This window comes from Clytia hemisphaerica, unplaced genomic scaffold, assembly GCF_902728285.1.
Source record: "Clytia hemisphaerica strain Z4C2 unplaced genomic scaffold, Clytia hemisphaerica genome assembly, whole genome shotgun sequence".
NCBI classification, from domain to species: domain Eukaryota; kingdom Metazoa; phylum Cnidaria; class Hydrozoa; order Leptothecata; family Clytiidae; genus Clytia; species Clytia hemisphaerica.
Genome location: NW_027104216.1, coordinates 16,006 through 35,692, shown reverse-complemented (window position 1 = coordinate 35,692; position 19,687 = coordinate 16,006). Strand labels below are relative to the sequence as shown.

Genomic DNA, 19,687 nt, shown 5'->3' with positions numbered 1-19,687 from the left:
TTGTTTTTCTGCTGGACTACTACATAATTATTCAACAGGGTGGCCTCTTTCAAAAAAGGTCTATTCCGACACCCTTCTTTAGAGAAAGGAATAATACGAAAGCTTGAATCGCTGATTGAAAAAGGATTATTCCTCCCTGACCACTAAGCAAAGAAAAACAGTTTCAACCTTTCTATAAATTCTAGCTGATAAAAAGGGTGTCGGAATTAGCACAAGTGTTTCAACCGGTATTCCAACGAAGCCATATTTTGGTTTGTACAGAAATTTCGCCCGCTCAAACCAAAACAACAAAATGGTCAATCTCACTATAAAGCAAAACATTGCCACCACGGGATTTCCCTGGATAAAAATTCTGTTCATGTGACCATCCGTGCGATTTTAGACCAATGAAAACGCTTCATTTCCCTGGATTAAAGTTGTGTCTACACTAACCGGAAAATAGCTAGAAAAAGAGAGAAAAAACCGGGGGTCAAGTTAAATTTTTCTCCCTTCTTGCGGCAAACATCAAAGACTTTAAGAGGCCATTTATTTAAGAAAGGGGTGTTATCATAAATAAATTATTTAAGTAAGTGATATTTTAAACGTAACAAGTTCATTAACAATTTTATTTTGAAGTTTGTTTTTAAAAACAAAACCCAAAAAATAGCGAAAAATAGCCCAAATCACGCATCGCGCCTCAAATTTTTGCCCTATCACGCATCATGCCAAAATCTTGATCACGCCATCACGCCAAAAAAAATCTCTAATCACGCCATCACGCAAGAAAAAAGGTCCCAATCACGCCATCACGCAAACCGCTGGGGGGGGGCCTCATGAAAGGTTCAAGGTTTGTTTACTTTTTATTTAAAATTATTTCATTGATTTATTAAGCTGTAATAGCTGATTGAAAAACGAAGATTTTTGATAGTTATCAGCGTTGGCTTGACCGCCATTTTGAATTTAGATTTTTTTTCTCCTGTACTCGGCAATTTAGAGGTTGTTCGTAATACGCGATTTGGCTTACGCGTAACACTTGTCAGTGTAGCTGGAACCTCGATATTCCAGGATTAGAAAAAGCTATACCTGTTATCTTTTTTCTTTAAAGAATCAACAAGCCATCAACATCGATAAATTCAGAAACTTTTAAAATTATCTGCCATTATGACTTTCTTGAAGTCGTTTCGAAATTAACCAATCGGGTTAGGTATCGGAATTCCTATGGGAGTTCTTTTCCGAGATTTGTAAAATAGCTAAGTCAGCAAAAAAACTTCTCCCGGGGGTTTGAGGAATAAACAGAACTGTTATCATTCGTTTTTTATTTAACCGTATATTTAAATTTGCGCTCAAAAATACTTTAATAAATAAGTTAATAATATTCAAATATACTATTTGTATCTCTCAGAAAATAAACACTTACAGAACGACATAGTTTATCATTTAGACTACCCCCGTGTTTGGACCATTCTATCGGGGGCGCAAAATAGGGCGGAAACTAAGTAGCACCCTCAGTGCAAGATTGCCGGGCCTCATCTTTATTCGCCCGCACGAAAACAAGCTAGTCATTTTTTTCTCGCGCGCTCAATGGGAAAAGGAAAGTGATCGATATTCTTTGAAGAAAAAACATCAGAAACAAACCCAAAGACCAAAAGATGTATTTTGTTGTTGAGAATCGATCATGTGAAGATGATAAAATTTCTGCTATGCGTTTTTTTCGGAACGCTGAAAAACTCTAATTTCGATCTTCCTTTAAGGTAAAGAGGTTGCGAGATTTGGGCTAGCGAGGCAAAAATCGCTAAAAAACTGGTAAAATCGTAATCCTCAAAAATCGAAGTTCCAGCCTCACTGCTTGTGTTAGAGGAGGAGGGTTGTCGACATTAGACCAAGTTACGGTATATGTGTGACAGTGTGAGAAGTTTGTATCAAAATCTGCAATAAAAACAAAAGTGGTCTGCTCTTATACTGATTGCTTCCTGGCGCTCCTTTGATTGAAGCTGTTTATCAAATTTCCACCACTGAGATTGCTGCATTTTACACGTCCCATCTTTTTGGCAGCCGTGGCCTCTCAGAGCTGCCTTGCTTCCACTACTACTACTACGGTACGGGTGGCTGTAAAATCTCACTGTAAATTTGTTTCAATCTGTGATCCTAAGGCTTAGGCTTTTTCTCATCTTCAATTTTCTGAAGAAAGGGGGCATTTGAAGCAAGATTTGAAAAACTTTCTATGTTTTTTTTTTTTGCACAAACCCTATGGGCCAGTATGGGCGAATTTTCCCATTGCTAAAACTTGAAATTGAAAATGAAACCACTGAAAACGAAAGTAAAATCGGCCTGCACTCCAAACCCTGTAAACTTGATATATGAAAGTCTATGCTTTAAACTCCCATATCAAGATTATAGGATTTGGAGTGCGGGCCGATTTTACTTTCATTTTTAGTTTCGATTTCAAGCCCATAGTTACAGGTATTTGTGCAAAAAAACAAACAAAAAGTTTTCCAAATCCCCTATCGATTGAACCAATGAAAAATGAAACCTTTCCATGTTTCTTCAGTAAATTGAAGATGAGAAAAAACCTAAGCCTTAGGATCACAGATTGAAACAAATATAAGGGTGGGATTTTACAGCTGCCCGTCTTGCAGGGCACTGAGAGGCCATGGGTGCCAAAAAGAAGTGTCGTGTGAAATGCAGCAATCTCATTGGTGGAAATTTGATAAACAGCTGTGAAGCATCTGGAAGCAATAAGTAAAAGAGACCACTTTCGTTTTTGTTGCAGATTTCAATATAAACTTCTCTCAGGGATTACTTGTCAATGTGTTGTGTCAACTTGTCAGCATTGTATTGTTGTAAAGGGAAAGATAAAAGAGGTAAGACTAGCTTAGTTTCTAATCCTGATATAGGAGTTTAAACTTAGACTCTAAATAGACCTTTTGATAATCAGGATGTTAATGGGTCATAATAATGTAATAATGGGTCCTAGGACCTTTCAGTATGGAATATATAGATAGATAGATAGATAGTTATGTTGAATGATAAAAACTCCCAGCATTAAAACAAGTTAATACATAATTATTATAAATGTGCATTGATTTTTTCTTATCGTTGTTTAGATGCTGAAGTTTTTTATTCAACATGACATCCTGAATAGCACAAGGTCTAAAAGTTTTACTGTCAAAGGCATGGCAAGTTCCAAACATATTTTTCATGTTGCACACTGCCTCCCATTGTTTCTAACTCTTATATACTGTAAGTTGGTCTAATGTCAACATCCCTCATCTAATTCTGACACGCTTCTTTATACCAGTGGATACCCCTTAAAACCACATACCCCTTAACCCTACAAAGTTGGGTTTTAGGCTCTCTTAACCACCAAACTCAATTTAATATTGTATAATTACTTTTTTACCATCTCTAATATGTGATCCTCCAAGCAATTTTAAATACATAGAAATCTTTCCCGCAAGCATCGAAAAATGTTCTGCCACATTGCCGGCAGCACTCGAGTATCGTCCGTTCATTTCCGAATTTCATCCGGCAAGATAACAGTTGATAAAAATCTAGCATTTTTTTTGTTGTGCTTAGCCACAAATTTGTCGGCTGTCCAGTTCAGCAGGTTTTTTTAGGAAGAGTGTAAAAAGTCGCCAAATTGCCGCTTAGCGGGAAATCTGCCGGCTATGAGTCCAGAATGCTTTTTGGGAAGGGTGTACGAAGCGGGGAAATTGCCGCTTACTGTAGCCAGAAATCTGTGGGCTACCAGTCCTGCCTGAATATATATCTGTGGAAGGGTGTACAAAGCCGGCAAATTGCCGCATGATTCCCAGTCTACATCTAGCGGCAATCTGCCGGCAATGACTAAATCTAAACCGGGGAACTCCGAAAATTAGGCGCTTGATTGACGGCAAAAACGACACCAGATTATTGCCGGCTTAAATTTTGTGTCTTTGATATCGCTTGGAGGGTCACAATACCTAATTGCAAGAATTTTAATTATCACAAAGTGTCGTAAAATTCGAAGTTATTGAAAATTTTATCAAAAATCCCTTCAAAAAATCAAGTTTTTCGGACGTAGAGATTACACAAATAAATTTAAGCTCGTAAAATACTTTTTAGGTACTTATACTTACGGTAGGTACGAAAAAATTATTTTATCCTCCGTGGTTACACCCGAAAGAAATCGCAAGGCCCTCAAAGTTCTATTTTAAAGCTCATTTATGGTAGTGGCCAATAAAATCTGAAAATCAACTTTCTCAAAACTTGGTCATATTGCATATCAAAATATCACAAATTTGATGGAGATTTAGAAAAACATTAGCAACATGCGTCAAAAATGAAGTGAATAAAAGTTTTGACCCTTCAAACACCTTTTTTGACAAAAAGACAGGCGCGATTGCATTATGGGCATGAAATCCTGAAAAATACAAATATTATTTTGGGAATGGATTTCTAGCAAGTATTTGATCAATTGAATCACCATTCAGCACTGAATTGCAATTTCACAGTTTCAATAAGTTGTGAGCAAGGGGTCAATGTTTGTAGGTTTTAAGGTGTAATAGTGTAGGTTTTAAGGTGTAATTTGATTTTAACGTACAGTTTTGAAAATACTTAAGTACCAATGATCTAATTGTAGCATTAGTAACTTTGCTGTGAGTCACTGTTCAAAATTTGAGACCAAAAGGACTATTTTATGAAAAGTTATTCAAGAAAACCATTTTGTAGGTTTGAAGGGGTAAATAGCTAAAATTGCAATTTTTTCACGAAGCAATAAAAATTTTCTTAGCAGCTTTTGCAAAAAAACATACCCAGGGAAGAAATTCATAGGTAGCCTAGACTCACTAGAAAAAGTTTTAGCCCTTACTGTTTTTTCTATCAGAATATAGGGGGTACCTTTTTTTGTTATAGGTTTTAAGGGGTATCCACTGGTAACAGGAATAAGAGGGAGGTTGGAATCATTGATTGAAAAAGATTTCTCCTCTTTGACTGCCAGGTAAAGAAATATTTTGAAGAGAATGTTATGGTTCACATTCGAATGTCAATATTCTTGACCATGAATAACAATAATCTTGGCCATGAATAATAATATCAGATATGTAATAAAACTTCTTGTTGTCATACATGAATCCGAACAAACGAAAACAGACTAAAAGCTGCCAGGAAAAAACAGTTAACCGGTAACTTGGCCAGTTTATATATTCGCAAAGGCTGCTTCAATGAGCCAATCTCTGAAGCAGACTTTTATTGGCCTTTAATACAGCCCAAACAGTCTAGCGGGCCGAAAGCTGGTCACAAACAGCTCAAGTATACACCATGCCTACAGGGTGTCAGGATTTTAAATTACATACAGAGCATCCCAAAAAAGTCCTGTGTCAGGCCAATCCTAAAAGGGAGAATAACTAATTACTTTAGAACAATCTTCAGATTATTCCAATGTTGCATTAAGGTAATATGTCAATTAGAGTTTATAATTTTTTGCATTTTTGTGTAATTCATTGTTCAATTGTTGTATAATGTTCATGTTGTATGTATAAATAATTAAGTTTTAGTAACCATTGCGTGTAAAAAAGAAACTTTGTCTTTTTTTTGAAAATATATTCTACTAGTAGAAAGTGTACTGACACCCTATAGTTTAATATATCTTCCACGCCTTCTCTCGAGGCTATACATGTTAAAATGGTTTCTCCCAATAATTAAGGTTTGAGCTAAGTTGGATTCTAGCAACTTTTAACCAAGGTTGTTTGGAACTAAGCTCTTAGTATTCATTATTAAAAGTCACTATCATATTTAGAGCTTAAAAACCTTAGCTAGTTTTCAAGAAATCCTCCATAGGTGGGCATAATAAACATCATTGTTCAAATTTTTTTTCTCTCAGACAGATTTTTGTCTTACCAAAGCAAAAGAAAGAGGTTAATTTTATTGAATGAGTTAATGTCCATTTTCCTTCTAAAACAAAACAAAAGTGCTTTTTCTTTTTAGTAAGCTAGACGTTTTTTAAGATGGCCAGAAGTGACCTGTACGCAAAAAATTGGTCTGAGAATGTTACGTACACCTCTGATATTGTCCTGTTTCCAAATAACACTCCTGAGCTCCAAAGGATTATAAAGGATGTGCGGTATGCAAAACTGAAAGTTATTGGTACAAGACATTGCTTCAACACAATTGCCGATACTGGCCATAACACAGATTTAGAAACGGGTGAAACTGCTCATATTTGCCTTGAAAATATGACGTTGACTTATTTTGACAAAGTAGTTATCGGTGGTGAAGAAGATCTAGGTCTACAGCCTGTAGTTACTTTTGGGGCTGGTATGACTTATTCAAAACTGATTGATATTGTTGATGCAGAAGGTTTTGCCATTCAGAATCTACCTTCTTTACCCCACATCAATGTTGTTGGATCAATGATCACCGGCACACATGGCTCTGGTCATAAATATCAAATTCTTACAACACAAGTTGTTGCTTTTGATATGGTTTTTGCAAATGGGAAGCTAGAATCGTTATCAAAACCAACAACTCCAGATTTTACAAATTATTTGATCAATTTTGGTGGTCTTGGAGTTATTACTTCAATGACAATTAAACTTGTGCCAACATTCATGGTTTCTAAATCTATCTATAAAAATCTGAAATGGGATATACTTTTTGACAAAAACTATTTTGATAACATCATGCATCACCAAGATTTTCTTAGCTGTTTCTGTACATGGAAGACTCGTGAAATGAGTTCAGTTTGGGTTGGTAAGAAATACTATGAAGGAGATCCATTACCAGTGAAAGAAATTGAATACTTTGGTGCAAAGCATATCACTGGGAATCGAATTCATCCTGTTCCAGGTCGAGATTCTTCAGTCAATGTAACCACAGGAGTAGGTAAATGGAGAGACAAAATTTATCACTTTTTACCTGATAAACCTCCAAGTTCTGCAGGAAATGAAATTCAAACAGAGTTTTTTGTTCCTTATGAACACTTTATAAATGCAATGGAAGCTCTTTATTTGATTAAAGATAAGTTTCAGCATCTCGTTCAAGTATCTGAATTTAGAATGGTGTTGGAGGACAACCTACCCATGAGTCCTGCAAAACATCAAACCTGCATTGGCATACATTTCACCTGGTGGCGTGAACATGACAAAATCCTTTCTGTCCTACCATTGATTGAGAGCACTCTATCCAAGTTTAATGTTAAACCTCACTTTGGTAAACTATTTCAAATGTCCGGACCAAAATTTGAAAACCTTTACGGATCTGATCTTGATAAGCTACGAGCACTTTGTTACAAACATGATCCAACTGGGAAATTTAGGAATAATTTTATGGAAAAATATATTTTCACATCAAGATATGGAAAGATGACAACAGAAGAAGAAGCTGTCTTGTGTAAAAAGCATTTCCCTATCATATCCAAGTTATAATTGTCAAAATTCAAGATCAGCTACTCTTTTTCTATTCTTTTCAGAACCAACTTGATAGCTTGTTTTGCCTTTTTTAGGAGGGTTTGTTTTTATTTTGAATACCTTAAGCTTTAATATCCTTATAAAGTCATATAAAAAAGAATTATTCAGCAAAGGTTTTGAGCTGACAATTCCATTATAGAGCAATCCTTTTTAGGAATATGGCTATCATATATTTTATATCGATAAATTTGAAAAAATTTTAAAATTACATAAATTTTATAATTGAAATTATACATAAATTGCATTTGAAAACTTTATACCAGATTATAACTTTAATGAAAGATTTACTCAATAAATTTGTCTGTGGAATTCTATTACCTATTGGACCTATTTGGAAATTCTTGAATAATGATTCTGAATTTTCATCACATGGACAATCTCTGTTTGTATTGTTTTTTCAGGTAATGATAAAATAAATAAAAATGGCAGGTTTGATTGCAAAGAAAAATCAAGCCAAACTTGCTGAAAAAATATACAGGTCAACGCATTGTAAGTATTATAAATTATGATATGAACCACTGCGACGAGTATGCAAAATTTGAGCAATTTTTCTTAGAACCCAATACGTCATTTACAATTGTTGTAAAAGTGATGTATTTTCAAGATCTTGTATAGGTACAGATTCTGAATTGCATATTGAAGGTTCTTTGCCACAATATCAAAAGTTACAGCCATCAATGACAAAGTTATAGTTATTGGTTCTTACTGGACACTGAGAACTATGCCTCCACCTCCTACCTCGTTGCTATTTTACAGTGATTTTTACATGTGAAAAAAACGATATGGAATCTGACTCAGGCCTGGCGGAAGCGGGGAGAATGGAGAGACTTCAGCCTCCCCACTTTTGAGCAAATGAGATTTTTTTCTCAAATTCCTAGCGGCTTTTATCTCATTTTGAGCCTTCAGTCTCCCCTTTAATGGTTGTTCCGCCGGGCCTTTGATTAAAAGCAAAGATTTGCTTCAGCTGGCCTATATCAAATAGTTAAATCATAGTTGAATCATATAAGATTTGACGATTATTTTGACCAATAAGCTTTTGTCCTCTTGTTTATATATGCCTTTGATATTCAACCCTCATTTGATTCAAAATATCTCCTATATCCCCTATAAACTTCTCTTCATTGCATTCTTTTCTTCCTGTATTTTCCTTTAGTTTCAAGATGTGAAGTTGAAAATCTGCTAAATGTCTTTCGAGTTCATGGAGCGAATCAGAAAACTAATAAAATGGATCGAACTAAATTTCGAACAGTTCTTCACAACACCTTTCAAATGACCGATGATATTCTAATGGATAGAAGTAAGAAAATGCTGTTTTCTTGACCCTACTAGGCTTTTAACGGCCCTTCAAAACTAGGGGGCGGGGCAGTTCCTGGACCACCCCTTAACTTTTGATCTAGTAGGCCTTTTTGGATGAAATTTGGCACACAAGATCCTTGTCATATAAGGTGATTTTTGACAAAAATGATGGGTCACTCATGCCCAGAGTGAGCGAAAACCAAAAAATTCCTTTGTTCTTATAAATAGCTATTGTATTCTACCAAAAGCTTTAGAAAACAGTTCCCTGAGTCTAAAATGCTTATTTTATCCTAAATATTCAATAAATTACGGTTTAAACGGTATATTTGACATGAAAAATAAATTTGTATTGGAAATGTGTCAATTTTTGTGACACCTTAATGTCAGAAATGTCATCATGCTCAAGGTTTGAGAATTTTTAGGTGTCGAACTTTTTTTATTTTGAAGCTAAATAAAAATTTCATGCCAAAAGCTCTATTATTTCTTGAGCTATTACCATTAATTTGACCCCCGAACAGAAACAGCCCCCCCCCCTTGTACGAATAGGGTTTTAACCCTTGTTAACCTTTCGAGCATCTTCCTAGCATCTTTGGGGGAGGGCTCGAGGCCCCCCTTAAATCTCAAGATTGACAGTTGCTATGACGTTGAAATTATGACCAGTGATAGATATTGACTATTTAAGACAGTATACGAGCTTGTATCATCAATACCTAACACTTGTCAATTGCATCTTCCAATCACTAGGTACAGTATCCTTGGGCTGTTTAGGCAAAACAGGGCAATTTTGGGTCGGTCTGTAAAATACACGGTACCAACAGGTGCCAAAAAGTTTACCCTCTGCCCCGTCACGTGGAGTTGCCTCACAAAATTAGAGCAAAAGAAATAAAGTAAAAGAAAATTAGAGAGCACGGATCCTATTGTATTCGTATTGTCGGTATTTTCAAAAGACGATGGCGTCATCACATGACAATGACGTCATCAATGATGCCAAAATTTTCACCAAAGATGACAATTTATATTTGGTGCACACTTTCAAAATTTCAAGTCAATTGAATAAAGATTTCAAAAGTTATCGAAAATTTTTATTTTGGGAGGGGACCTCTTTGCCTCGAACAAGTTTTCTCGTCCCTTCAGTTAATGATACCTTATAAATTGATCTCCATAACTCTAAATTTCCACTATTCGAACCAATTTGTGTGCCGTGCAGGTTCGAGTTTTGAAGACTCCACTGTATTTCTGAAATCTGCAAAATCGTAAAACCCTACACGAAACTTTTAAGTCATACATGGTAGTCTAGCAAGCTAGACGACTAATTTATACATAGTAGAAATAAAGCAAAAAATAGTGAATGGAACAATTTTAGTCGTCTAGAAACCTTTGTGCATTAACTCCAAACAAAAGAAAAGTGTCAATATTGCAATTATAATTTTTTCCTGCTCAAAATAATTCTTGAGAAAAAAAATATGTGTGGATTTGTGTATTGAAAGTTTTTCATTTGAGTTGATTTCGTTTTGAGAGTTTGTTGTTGCTTGATAAATTGTTTTCTCGCTACGCAAGTTTCTGCGTAGCTAGCCCCTGTATCTATAAGGCTGGAACACCGGATTCTTCCAGTCGTTTATACAAACTAAATCCCGTATTATTATTATTATTAGTATTGGTATTATTAGTATTACACGCATTATAAACGACTCCAGTCTACATACATGGTGGAAAGTAACCTTAAAGTTATTTTTTTAAAGTCTTTAAAGTCAGCCGTATTTAAATACCTTTTTCATAAGGAAGTAAGTGTTGTTTTTTTCTTCGTGAAAATTATATTAAGGAAAGAGCGAGAACGTTTGATAAAATCTCAAATTTATTGCCAAATTGTGGCCCGTGACCTCCCCCCCCCTTGATTTCAGCTTCCTTGTGTTTTGGGATCCAGCATTTGGAGTTATAATAGCCTTCTATTAAAAGGAATTTTCAATGTCAAAAAGAGTTAATAATAATTTTTAAAATGTATTTTTTTCGCATGGTATGACACGTTTTTTTAATAAGAACATCCAACAATTTTGAAGCCTTCGGATGTTCTTAACTTTTTGAGTTTTAAGCCTAAAAATGTTCATAACATCTTCTTATTTTCACCATTTTGTCAGCATTTTCGGCCATTTTTCTAAGAAATCGGGTATTTTAGAACCCGCGAAGCCTTAAAATGTTCTTAACTTTTTGGACCTACCTCGGAGGTCCTATAAATTAACCGATGTCCGTCCGTCCGTCCGTCCGTCCGTCTGTTACCAACTTTTCTCAGGATTGGCTTATTAGTTTTTTCTGATTTTTTGCTCAAAGATGCGTATCAACAATGCCCAAAACATGGTCGAGTCCGATTTTGAGAAAAAAATTTTTCCGGCCGAAAATGCCGCAAATATGCCGGAAATCGCCGTTTTTCTAGGTTTTCATTGGACTTTTTCCTTATAATTAGTTGTTTTTTCATTCAAAAACATTATTGATAGCAATGCCCACCGTCAAGCATGTTTCAATTTTCAATAAAATTGATTTTTGAAGCCGGAACTATTTAAAAATCGCCGGAACAACCTATTTTCGCCGGAAAGACAGTATTTCTTGAATTTCTCGAGCTGTACTTTATATTTCTTTATGAAATTATCCACACTTATGCAAAATGACAATACCTAAAATGTGACGGAGCCCGATTTTCGATAAACATTTTTTTCCGGCCGAAAATGCCGGAAATATGCCGGAAAAACTGTTTTTTTGGCATTTTCTCGAGATTTTATCATTAGTTTTTTCAGATTTTTTGCTCAAAGATGCATATTAACAATGCCCAAAACATGGTCGAGTCCGATTTTTGAGAAAGATTTTTTTCCGGCCGAAAATGCCGGAAATATACCGGAATCGCCGTTTTGTAGATTTTCATTTGACTTTGTTCTAATATTTCTTTGTTTTTTTCACACAAAAACATTATTGATAACAATGCCCACCATCAAGCATGATTCATTTGTCGATAAAACTGATTTTTGCAACCGGAACTTTCTATTTCTTTTTTTCTCTACTCCCCTTCCCTCTCCCCTATCAACAATCAATGATGAAATTAATACGTTATGCACTTTTGCTAAACGCTATGTTTTCTGACTGATTGTTTTCATTTTTCTCTTTATTGGTATCTAACTTTCATCATCAGGTAGGTCCATTCAGCATGTAGCTTGTTCTTTATATATTGGCCATTGAAGCCTTATGTTTTTATATAGTTTGTTCTTATAAAAAACGTGTAATTGTTTAATTTTTTATTACTCAGTCTTCAGAGCTTTCGATACAGACAACGACAGCAATATAAGTATGGAAGAGTGGATTATGGGACTTTCTGTTTTCCTTCGTGGAACACTCGATGAACAAGCTCGCTGTGAGTGAATTTATTTGTATTATGTAGCTATCTTTGATTTGAACATTTACACCCCCTTCTAACCCCCGGGTGTTTGTTTCCAACTGGAAAAATTGGCCAAAATATCGTCCCCGATGGAAAATTATCCTCAAATTTTTGTACCCACTGAAAATGACAATCAATCAAATAAACCAATCCTCACTACAAAATATTTATTATATTTTCCATCCCCACTGAATTTTCTGACTCAAAAACAAAAGAATTGAAATCCCCTCTTATAAAGATATGGAATTATCAATCCTCGTCGAGTTTCAGTCCCTTATTTTTATCCCAAACTGGCTGAAAAAATTCTACCGGGTCTGTGAGAAGGGGGTGTTATTATCTTTTTCATAGTTTGAACTACAATGATGATCAATCTGCTTTATTAAAAAATCTCCAACCTCCTTTAGATAGAACCTTTCAATTTATGAATCTATCAATAAATATGACTATTTGAGACTTTTCTTAAGGAGTGGCATTTTCTCGAGGTTACACTGTCTGAAAAAAAGCGAAGCCGAAAGTTTTCCCAAGGTGTAGAGCAAGAGGTAGGGGTCAGTAAAGCTCTGTGTCTTCTGTACTTTGTACCTTTAAAGGGGAAATTTTACCAAATTACAATTAACTTAAGTCATTATTAGGGTGTCATTTTAGAGTGGTAAACAATCAAAACAAAGCGGAAGTTTTCAAGTTGGAAGATCTTAAAGGGACAAAAAAGTATTGACAAAATTTGTAAACAAACCGTTTGTCAAAATAAAAAATGAAACCAAATATGGCTGATTTTGATTGTTTCAATTGTTTTACAAGTTTGTTTTGGACACGTTATTTTAATTGTTCTCTTTAATGACACGTGGTTCGCGCAATGTGTACATTTTACTACTTTTATGTCCCTTTAATCCTAACAGACCCCCTTCCGCACTATGCATGACTTCGATTCCTTTGTAATTCAAAAATGTATGTTTTTTTCTATTCGCCAGATTGTTTCAATGTTTATGATTTGAATTCAGACGGTTACATAACACGTGAAGAGATGTATCATATGCTTAAACATTCGCTCATTAAGGTAGGTATAAAACCCCCCTCAAACCGTGGTGCACTGGTAGAGCATCCGGCTACGGTTCGCAAGGTTGTGGGTTCAACCCCCAGCCGGGTCATACCAAAGATTCACAAAATGGTACTTGATACCTCTCTGCTTGATGCTCAACAATTGGGAGAAGGATCAAGGGTAAGTGGATAAATCCAGGGAAAGGAGTGGCGCCCTCCCCTACCTTCAGGTAGATAGCTATCGAAAGAGGAGCCTTCGGGTCGCTTAGGACTGCGGGCGCAGACTTATAAAACCCCCTTGTAAACCTTCTCTTAAATATTCGTTCATTAATGCTGGTTGCCCACTGGAAAAAAAAAGTTTGTCGCAAAAAATAAATCCAGATATATGTCTGGAATTAAAAATCTATTGTTTTCTTTGCGATAAAGAGGAAAAAATAAGAAATAAAAAAGGCTTACGGACCCCGCTTAAACATTCGCTCGTTACTGTAAGGTCTGTTACTGTAAGGTATGTTAAACCCCCTTGTCTCAGACCAGTTTGGAGCATCTAGATCCACTGGAAAAATATCAATCTAAAATTCGTCCCCTTTAAGAAAAATCCCCTGGAACTTTATCTATATTGGAAAATGTTCGCTTAACTTTGTGGATGATACTAAAGTCTGTCCAGATATAATTGGCAGTGGAAACAAGAATGCCTGTAACTTTTGATAGTCAAATATAATTATGGAAATATTTTTTGCTTGTTTTAGAGAATCAAAAGCGCTATATTTGAATGTATTTTTGCTTAAAAAATTCGCGATTTTTAGTGGTCAAATTTGAGATTGCAAAAATTGAGCTTTTTTTCTACTTATGCTATAACGTTCATTTTTACATCAGTGGTAGTTCAACCTTAGGTTAATAAGTTTGTTAAATTTCAAGGCAAACAGAAAAGTCCTTCGGAAGATATGGGACCCGAAATACCCCTTGGTAGCACTTTTCTGTGAAATATCAAATCTCCAACTTATTACTAAAAACGGGGGTAGTGATATGATTGATAAAACAGTTTTTCGATCATAACACATTTTACGATCTTTTTAATGACCTCATAGCCAAACTGTGTTTAGTGTTTTGGGAATTAGCAAAGTTCTTTAATGACTTTGAAATAACAAAGGCAATATAAGTTCATGCTTATCTTTTCAATAAAAACAATTATACTGTGATTTCACTTCGTTTCGAAATAATCAATGATACCAATAATACCAATGTACCAACACTTAACATTTTCCAACTTTTAATTGCACTGTTCAAAAAAGATCCCCCGTTTTTAGTAATAAGTTGGAGATTTGATATTTCACAGAAAAGTGCTACCAAGGGGTATTTCGGGTCCCATATCTTCCGAAGGACTTTTCTGTTTGCCTTGAAATTTAACAAACTTATTAACCTAAGGTTGAACTACCACTGATGTAAAAATGAACGTTATAGCATAAGTAGAAAAAAAGCTCAATTTTTGCAATCTCAAATTTGACCACTAAAAATCGCGAATTTTTTAACCAAAAATACATTCAAATATAGCGCTTTTGATTCTCTAAAACAAGCAAAAAATATTTCCATAATTATATTTGACTATCAAAAGTTACAGGCATTCTTGTTTCCACTGCCAATTATATCTGGACAGACTTTAAAAAGTACTTCATGCACAGAAGAAGTACAATTGAAAACTTTAAAAAACTTGAAAACTGAAAAATGGTAGAAAATGGTTATTTTTTTAGAAACTTTTCCCCGGTAAAGATCACTGAAATCGCCACCCAATGAAACAAGTGATCGTCCATCACCAACGTTATTTATTTGAAAGTTCTAATATTACCTTTGGGAAGAAATTTTGGCGAGAATTTAATTTGGCGAATTTTAGATTTTTCTAATTCGCCAAAATTAGTTTTCTTAAGGTATATGTAAACAGCCTCTCTCTAAGGTTTTTCTGTTGAACCCCTTGACTTGAAAAGGTATTTGATGTCTCTCTATCTGTTTAATGCTCGGTATATATTGATGCTTTCCCTTTCTTCGGGTAAACAGCTAGTTGAAATCAGATACATTCCGTCTTTAAAAATTATTAATACTAGTATTCAACGAATTCTTAAAAGAATCTGAACCCATTCGTTGCGCAAAGCCCCGTCTCGGTCGGAAAAAAGAATTTGTTACGACCACTCCCCCTACCGCTTCCCCGAGGATTTGAATAAACTGTAGACGATCCTATTGTCTACACAAACTCTACCGCCACTATTTTTTTTGCGAAAACCGCCCTGACGCCCTGACTCTGCGCATATACATTTTCCCGCGTTTACTGACTCTCTAAATAAACTGTCGTGGGTACTGTTAATTAATGGTCTTAGAAATCTTTTTCTGTGTTTCTATTCAGCAACCAACAGAAGAGGACCCTGATGAAGGGGTTAAAGACCTGGTCGAAATCATTCTCAAGAAAATGGTAAGATTTTTTTTTATAATTTCAATTTTTTTTATGGTTTAAACCTACTTTAACTTTAACTTTAACTTTCTTTACATAGCCTGGGATTTATTAATGCAAAAAGTGACATCACTAAGGTTCACCCCGACTCCCTTTTTTAAAATTTGGTAACACGATCTTAGTTATTAAGATTTTAAGTTAAATTGATAACTGTGTCAAAAGTTATGTTAACTATCAACTTTAAGATTTTGAGATCGTACAGGGTTTAAGCTGGACTTTATGACACGCCTGCACAAAAAAAGTTATAAAACCTGATCTACTATGTTTTTTTTACAAGCAAACAAAACTCCTAAAACAGGCTCAGAGATGACTAGGTCGAGGGTTTCTTTATGGGAAGAAATTTGCGCGGAATTTAATTTCGCGGTTGAGAGGAATTTTTCTTTAAAATATGGCTTATTTTGTTCCAAAAACACCAATTTTATAGCTGATTTTTTAAATCATGAGAATATTCTTGTTTCGCGGAATTGTTAAAAAAAATTTGCTTCGCGAAAATTTCTTCCCGCGAAAATTGCTTTTAGGGGATTAGGATGCTTATTTCCTAAAATAAAATTTGGGAGGATACTTACAAAGATAAAGTGAATCAGGCTCGAAATATGATTAAAGTCTGTCCAGATATAATTGGCAGTGGAAACAAGAATGCCTGTAACTTTTGATAGTCAAATATAATTATGGAAATTTTTTTTGCTTGTTTTAGAGAATTAAAAGCGCTATATTTGAATGTATTTTTGGTTGAAAAATTCGCGATTTTTAGCGGTTAAATTTGCGATTGTAAAAATTGAGCTTTTTTTCTACTTATGCTATAACGTTTATTTTTACACCAGTGGTAGTTCAACCTTAGGTTAAGAAGTTTGTTAAATTTCAAGGCGAACAGAAAAGTCCTTCGGAAGATATGAGACCCGAAATACCCCTTGGTAGCACTTTTCTGTGAAATATCAAATCTCCAACTTATTACTAAAAACGGGGGTTATGTTATCTTTTTTGAACAGTGCAATTAAAAGTTGGAAAGTGTTTTAAGTGTTGGTGCATTGGTACTAACCTATTCTTAACCTAAGGTTGAACTACCACTGGTGTAAAAATGAACGTTATAGCATAAGTAGAAAAAAAGCTCAATTTTTACAATCGCAAATTTAACCGCTAAAAATCGCGAATTTTTCAACCAAAAATACATTCAAATATAGCGCTTTTGATTCTCTAAAACAAACAAAAAAAATTTCCATAATTATATTTGACTATCAAAAGTTACAAGCATTCTTGTTTCCACTGCCAATTATATCTGGACAGACTTTAGTTTAGAATTTTTGGTTAAGAGTTACAGGGGGAAAATTCCTATGAAACATTCGAATCTCGTTCAAAAAAAGTGTACCGAAAAAATTAAAAAATTAAAAAACACGAAAGTACTACAAAGTAACTTTTATATTTTTTGCTGGCTCGAAGTACTGCTTGGCTTAAAGACGTTTTCTCATATCTGAGCCTACATAATTATGCTCATAAGTACAATGCTTATGAAAACATCTACTGGGTCTATGATCGTTATATTTCAAGGTATACATGATACTAATAAGATTAAAAGTCAAATTGTTTCAGTATCAGAAATTCTTTTCAGTTGGCTAATAGCATTTGATACGTTTCCCAAGTATGATTACAATGTCATTCAATTCAAGTTGCAAATTTTTGTTTTTTGTACAAAATTAAAGTTTGTTTTTTTGAAGAATAACGCTTTTAAAAAATAACGTACAACGAACTACCTTTAAAGAAACTTTCAATAAATAGATTCAAGAATAAACAAGACGACTCGGAAGTCGAAAATTTCGCATAATATTCAAACACTGCATGACGAAATGGAGAAAATTCTTCGAGCCTTTAAAGTTTGAAAGAGATACGATTGAGAAATATTGACCATAAAATACCGAGGTCAAGCAGGGGGATATCTGCTATACAACGACGTGTGAAACGTGATGCCTGGAGGAGATTGTACACAAAGGTCGTAGATACTATTTTATTTTCTCATATAGTATATACACCTGAATCCTATCCATAAATCATCATCAAGATTCCCTTTTATTAGCGTAGAAAAAGCTTCTACAGATGGCAAGTGTACACTGGACTTCATACAGAAGAATACAGTATATCCTAGTCCAAGTCTATATTTATAGAATAAAGTGACTATGGCTGTTTTAAGCCCAAATTTTCCAAAATCTTGATGTAATATTAAACCGAATAAAACCATGTTAAAAAAGCTCAACCAAGGCTTGACCAAGACAGAATTAGGGTCTTTATTTAGCACTTGTCACTCAGTTTTTCCCACCTGCTGTACCCCTATATCAGGTTTGCATTGTATTAAACAATAGAGCCATTGTTTGGATATCAAAATACATGCTTATAGAAAGGCAAAGTTATGCTTATAGAAAGAAAAAAACATTTTTGACCTTTGTAAATCTTCTTAGCAGCATATGGGGTATGAAAGCTCCACCCGTTAACAGACAAATGGCATTAAGAATTAAAAATGGCTTGTTGATGGCCCCTTCAAGAACGCAATGTCAAGTTGAATACAATTAAAGACTCCACTAACTCCAGCATCAAAACAATGTTAAGAAAATATCTAGTACACTCATTTATAAAATGTTATTTTATAAATAAGTTTAGTTATGTTATTTTGTTGTTATGATGTTGGAGTTTCATCTACCCTGCCTATGCACCAGAACTGTTGCCCGCTTCTGTTGGATGCTGAAAAGTATTATCAGATTCAGTTGTATTGAAGTTTTTACAAGATGCTCACATAATTGGTTATTCAAAACAATAGAGATGACGCGTTCTTTAGAAAAATATAATAAAAGTTTTTGTTTGAATAGTTAATGACCAATCCAATGACAAAAATTCTTGTAAATGTTCAACTTACACCACTAAAAAATGTTTGGTGTTTATCCAGTGTTACATTATGCAAATTCTTGACACTGAACAAACACCTGACTTTTTCTTTTACCCACCAACATGAGTGATTCACATCTGGTCCCGTGTTAGGATTGTCCAGTAGTGCAAAGTTTTCTTGTCTGACACCAGCCATTTTTGTGTCCAGTGTTTCAGTAAGGCCACTGTGCTGGCAGGGTTGTAGCCATAGATTTAGCCCAAAATGATAGGTGTCGTGCTTTGGCTAAAAAGTGTGTCAAGGTTAGGTAGGAAATTCCATCTAGGTCACGTGACATTACATTAGAATATCAGCGCTTGACCAATAAGAAGCTTTGGCAGGTTTTCAAAAACAATTGCAGCAATATTTTTTTGCGATATTCACTTTATTTTTGCTTGGATGAGCTTAAAGCACAACAACATCTAGCCCTTTTGGCTTTACAGAAATCTGTGGTCTTGTTCAACCTGACATTGCATCCTATGAAACAAATGTCTATTCCAGATAGACCTTTTGCTAGTCAGGATGTCGAATAATGAAAAAAACCAGCCTCAAAACAATGATTAGAAAAATTAACGCACAATTATAGTAATTATATGTGCTATAATGTAGTCATTGTTTTAGTGATGGAGTTTTTAAATTACCTTATCGGCCAAAACTTAGCCTAAGTGACCACTAATTTTGGCTTGGTGACTAAAATTAGGGCCGACTAAAATTTGAGCTGACTAAAAACTTAGAAATGGCCAAAACTTAATTATTAGTCGGCCCTTAGTGACTAAATTTTGACGAGGTGACTAAAATTAGGACCGACTAATAATTAAGTCAGACTAAAATTAAGGCCGACTAAGTTTTGACCGATAAAGTATTCAACAGGACATCCTGACTAGCAAAAGGTATATTTAACGCTCTCCCACTCGTTACAATCAATAACTTTTTCCAACGATTTTCACCTTCACATGTTTTGGGCGTGCTCGACCCAGTTTTTCGGAGGCAAAAATAAAAAAAGTTTGTGGCCTGAACTTGGCCAAACATCAATGATTTAGGGCTAAAAATCATTGAAATGATTTCTTCTAAAATCATTTACAGTAGTAAAACAGGCTGTTTGACACAGCCATATTTTTGCCTTG

General features: G+C 34.8%; 2 protein-coding genes across 2 annotated transcripts; both read left to right on the top strand.

The window, feature by feature from the left end:
* Window positions 1-5,674: 5,674 nt before the first annotated feature.
* Window positions 5,675-7,525, top strand: LOC136815737 (alditol oxidase-like). The gene has a single exon (XM_067072184.1). The coding sequence runs from the start codon at window positions 5,964-5,966 to the stop codon at window positions 7,380-7,382; it is 1,419 nt and encodes a 472-aa protein (XP_066928285.1). The 5' UTR covers window positions 5,675-5,963; the 3' UTR covers window positions 7,383-7,525.
* A 300-nt stretch (window positions 7,526-7,825) lies between these two features.
* On the top strand, window positions 7,826-15,622 carry LOC136815733 (calaxin-like; the record flags this gene model as incomplete). The annotated part of the gene is given in 5 exon segments (XM_067072179.1): window positions 7,826-7,913; window positions 8,578-8,721; window positions 12,007-12,111; window positions 13,101-13,186; window positions 15,557-15,622. Coding segments are annotated over 5 exon segments (468 nt in total), but the record flags the coding sequence as incomplete, so codon positions are not given.
* Between the last annotated feature and the right edge of the window lie 4,065 nt (window positions 15,623-19,687).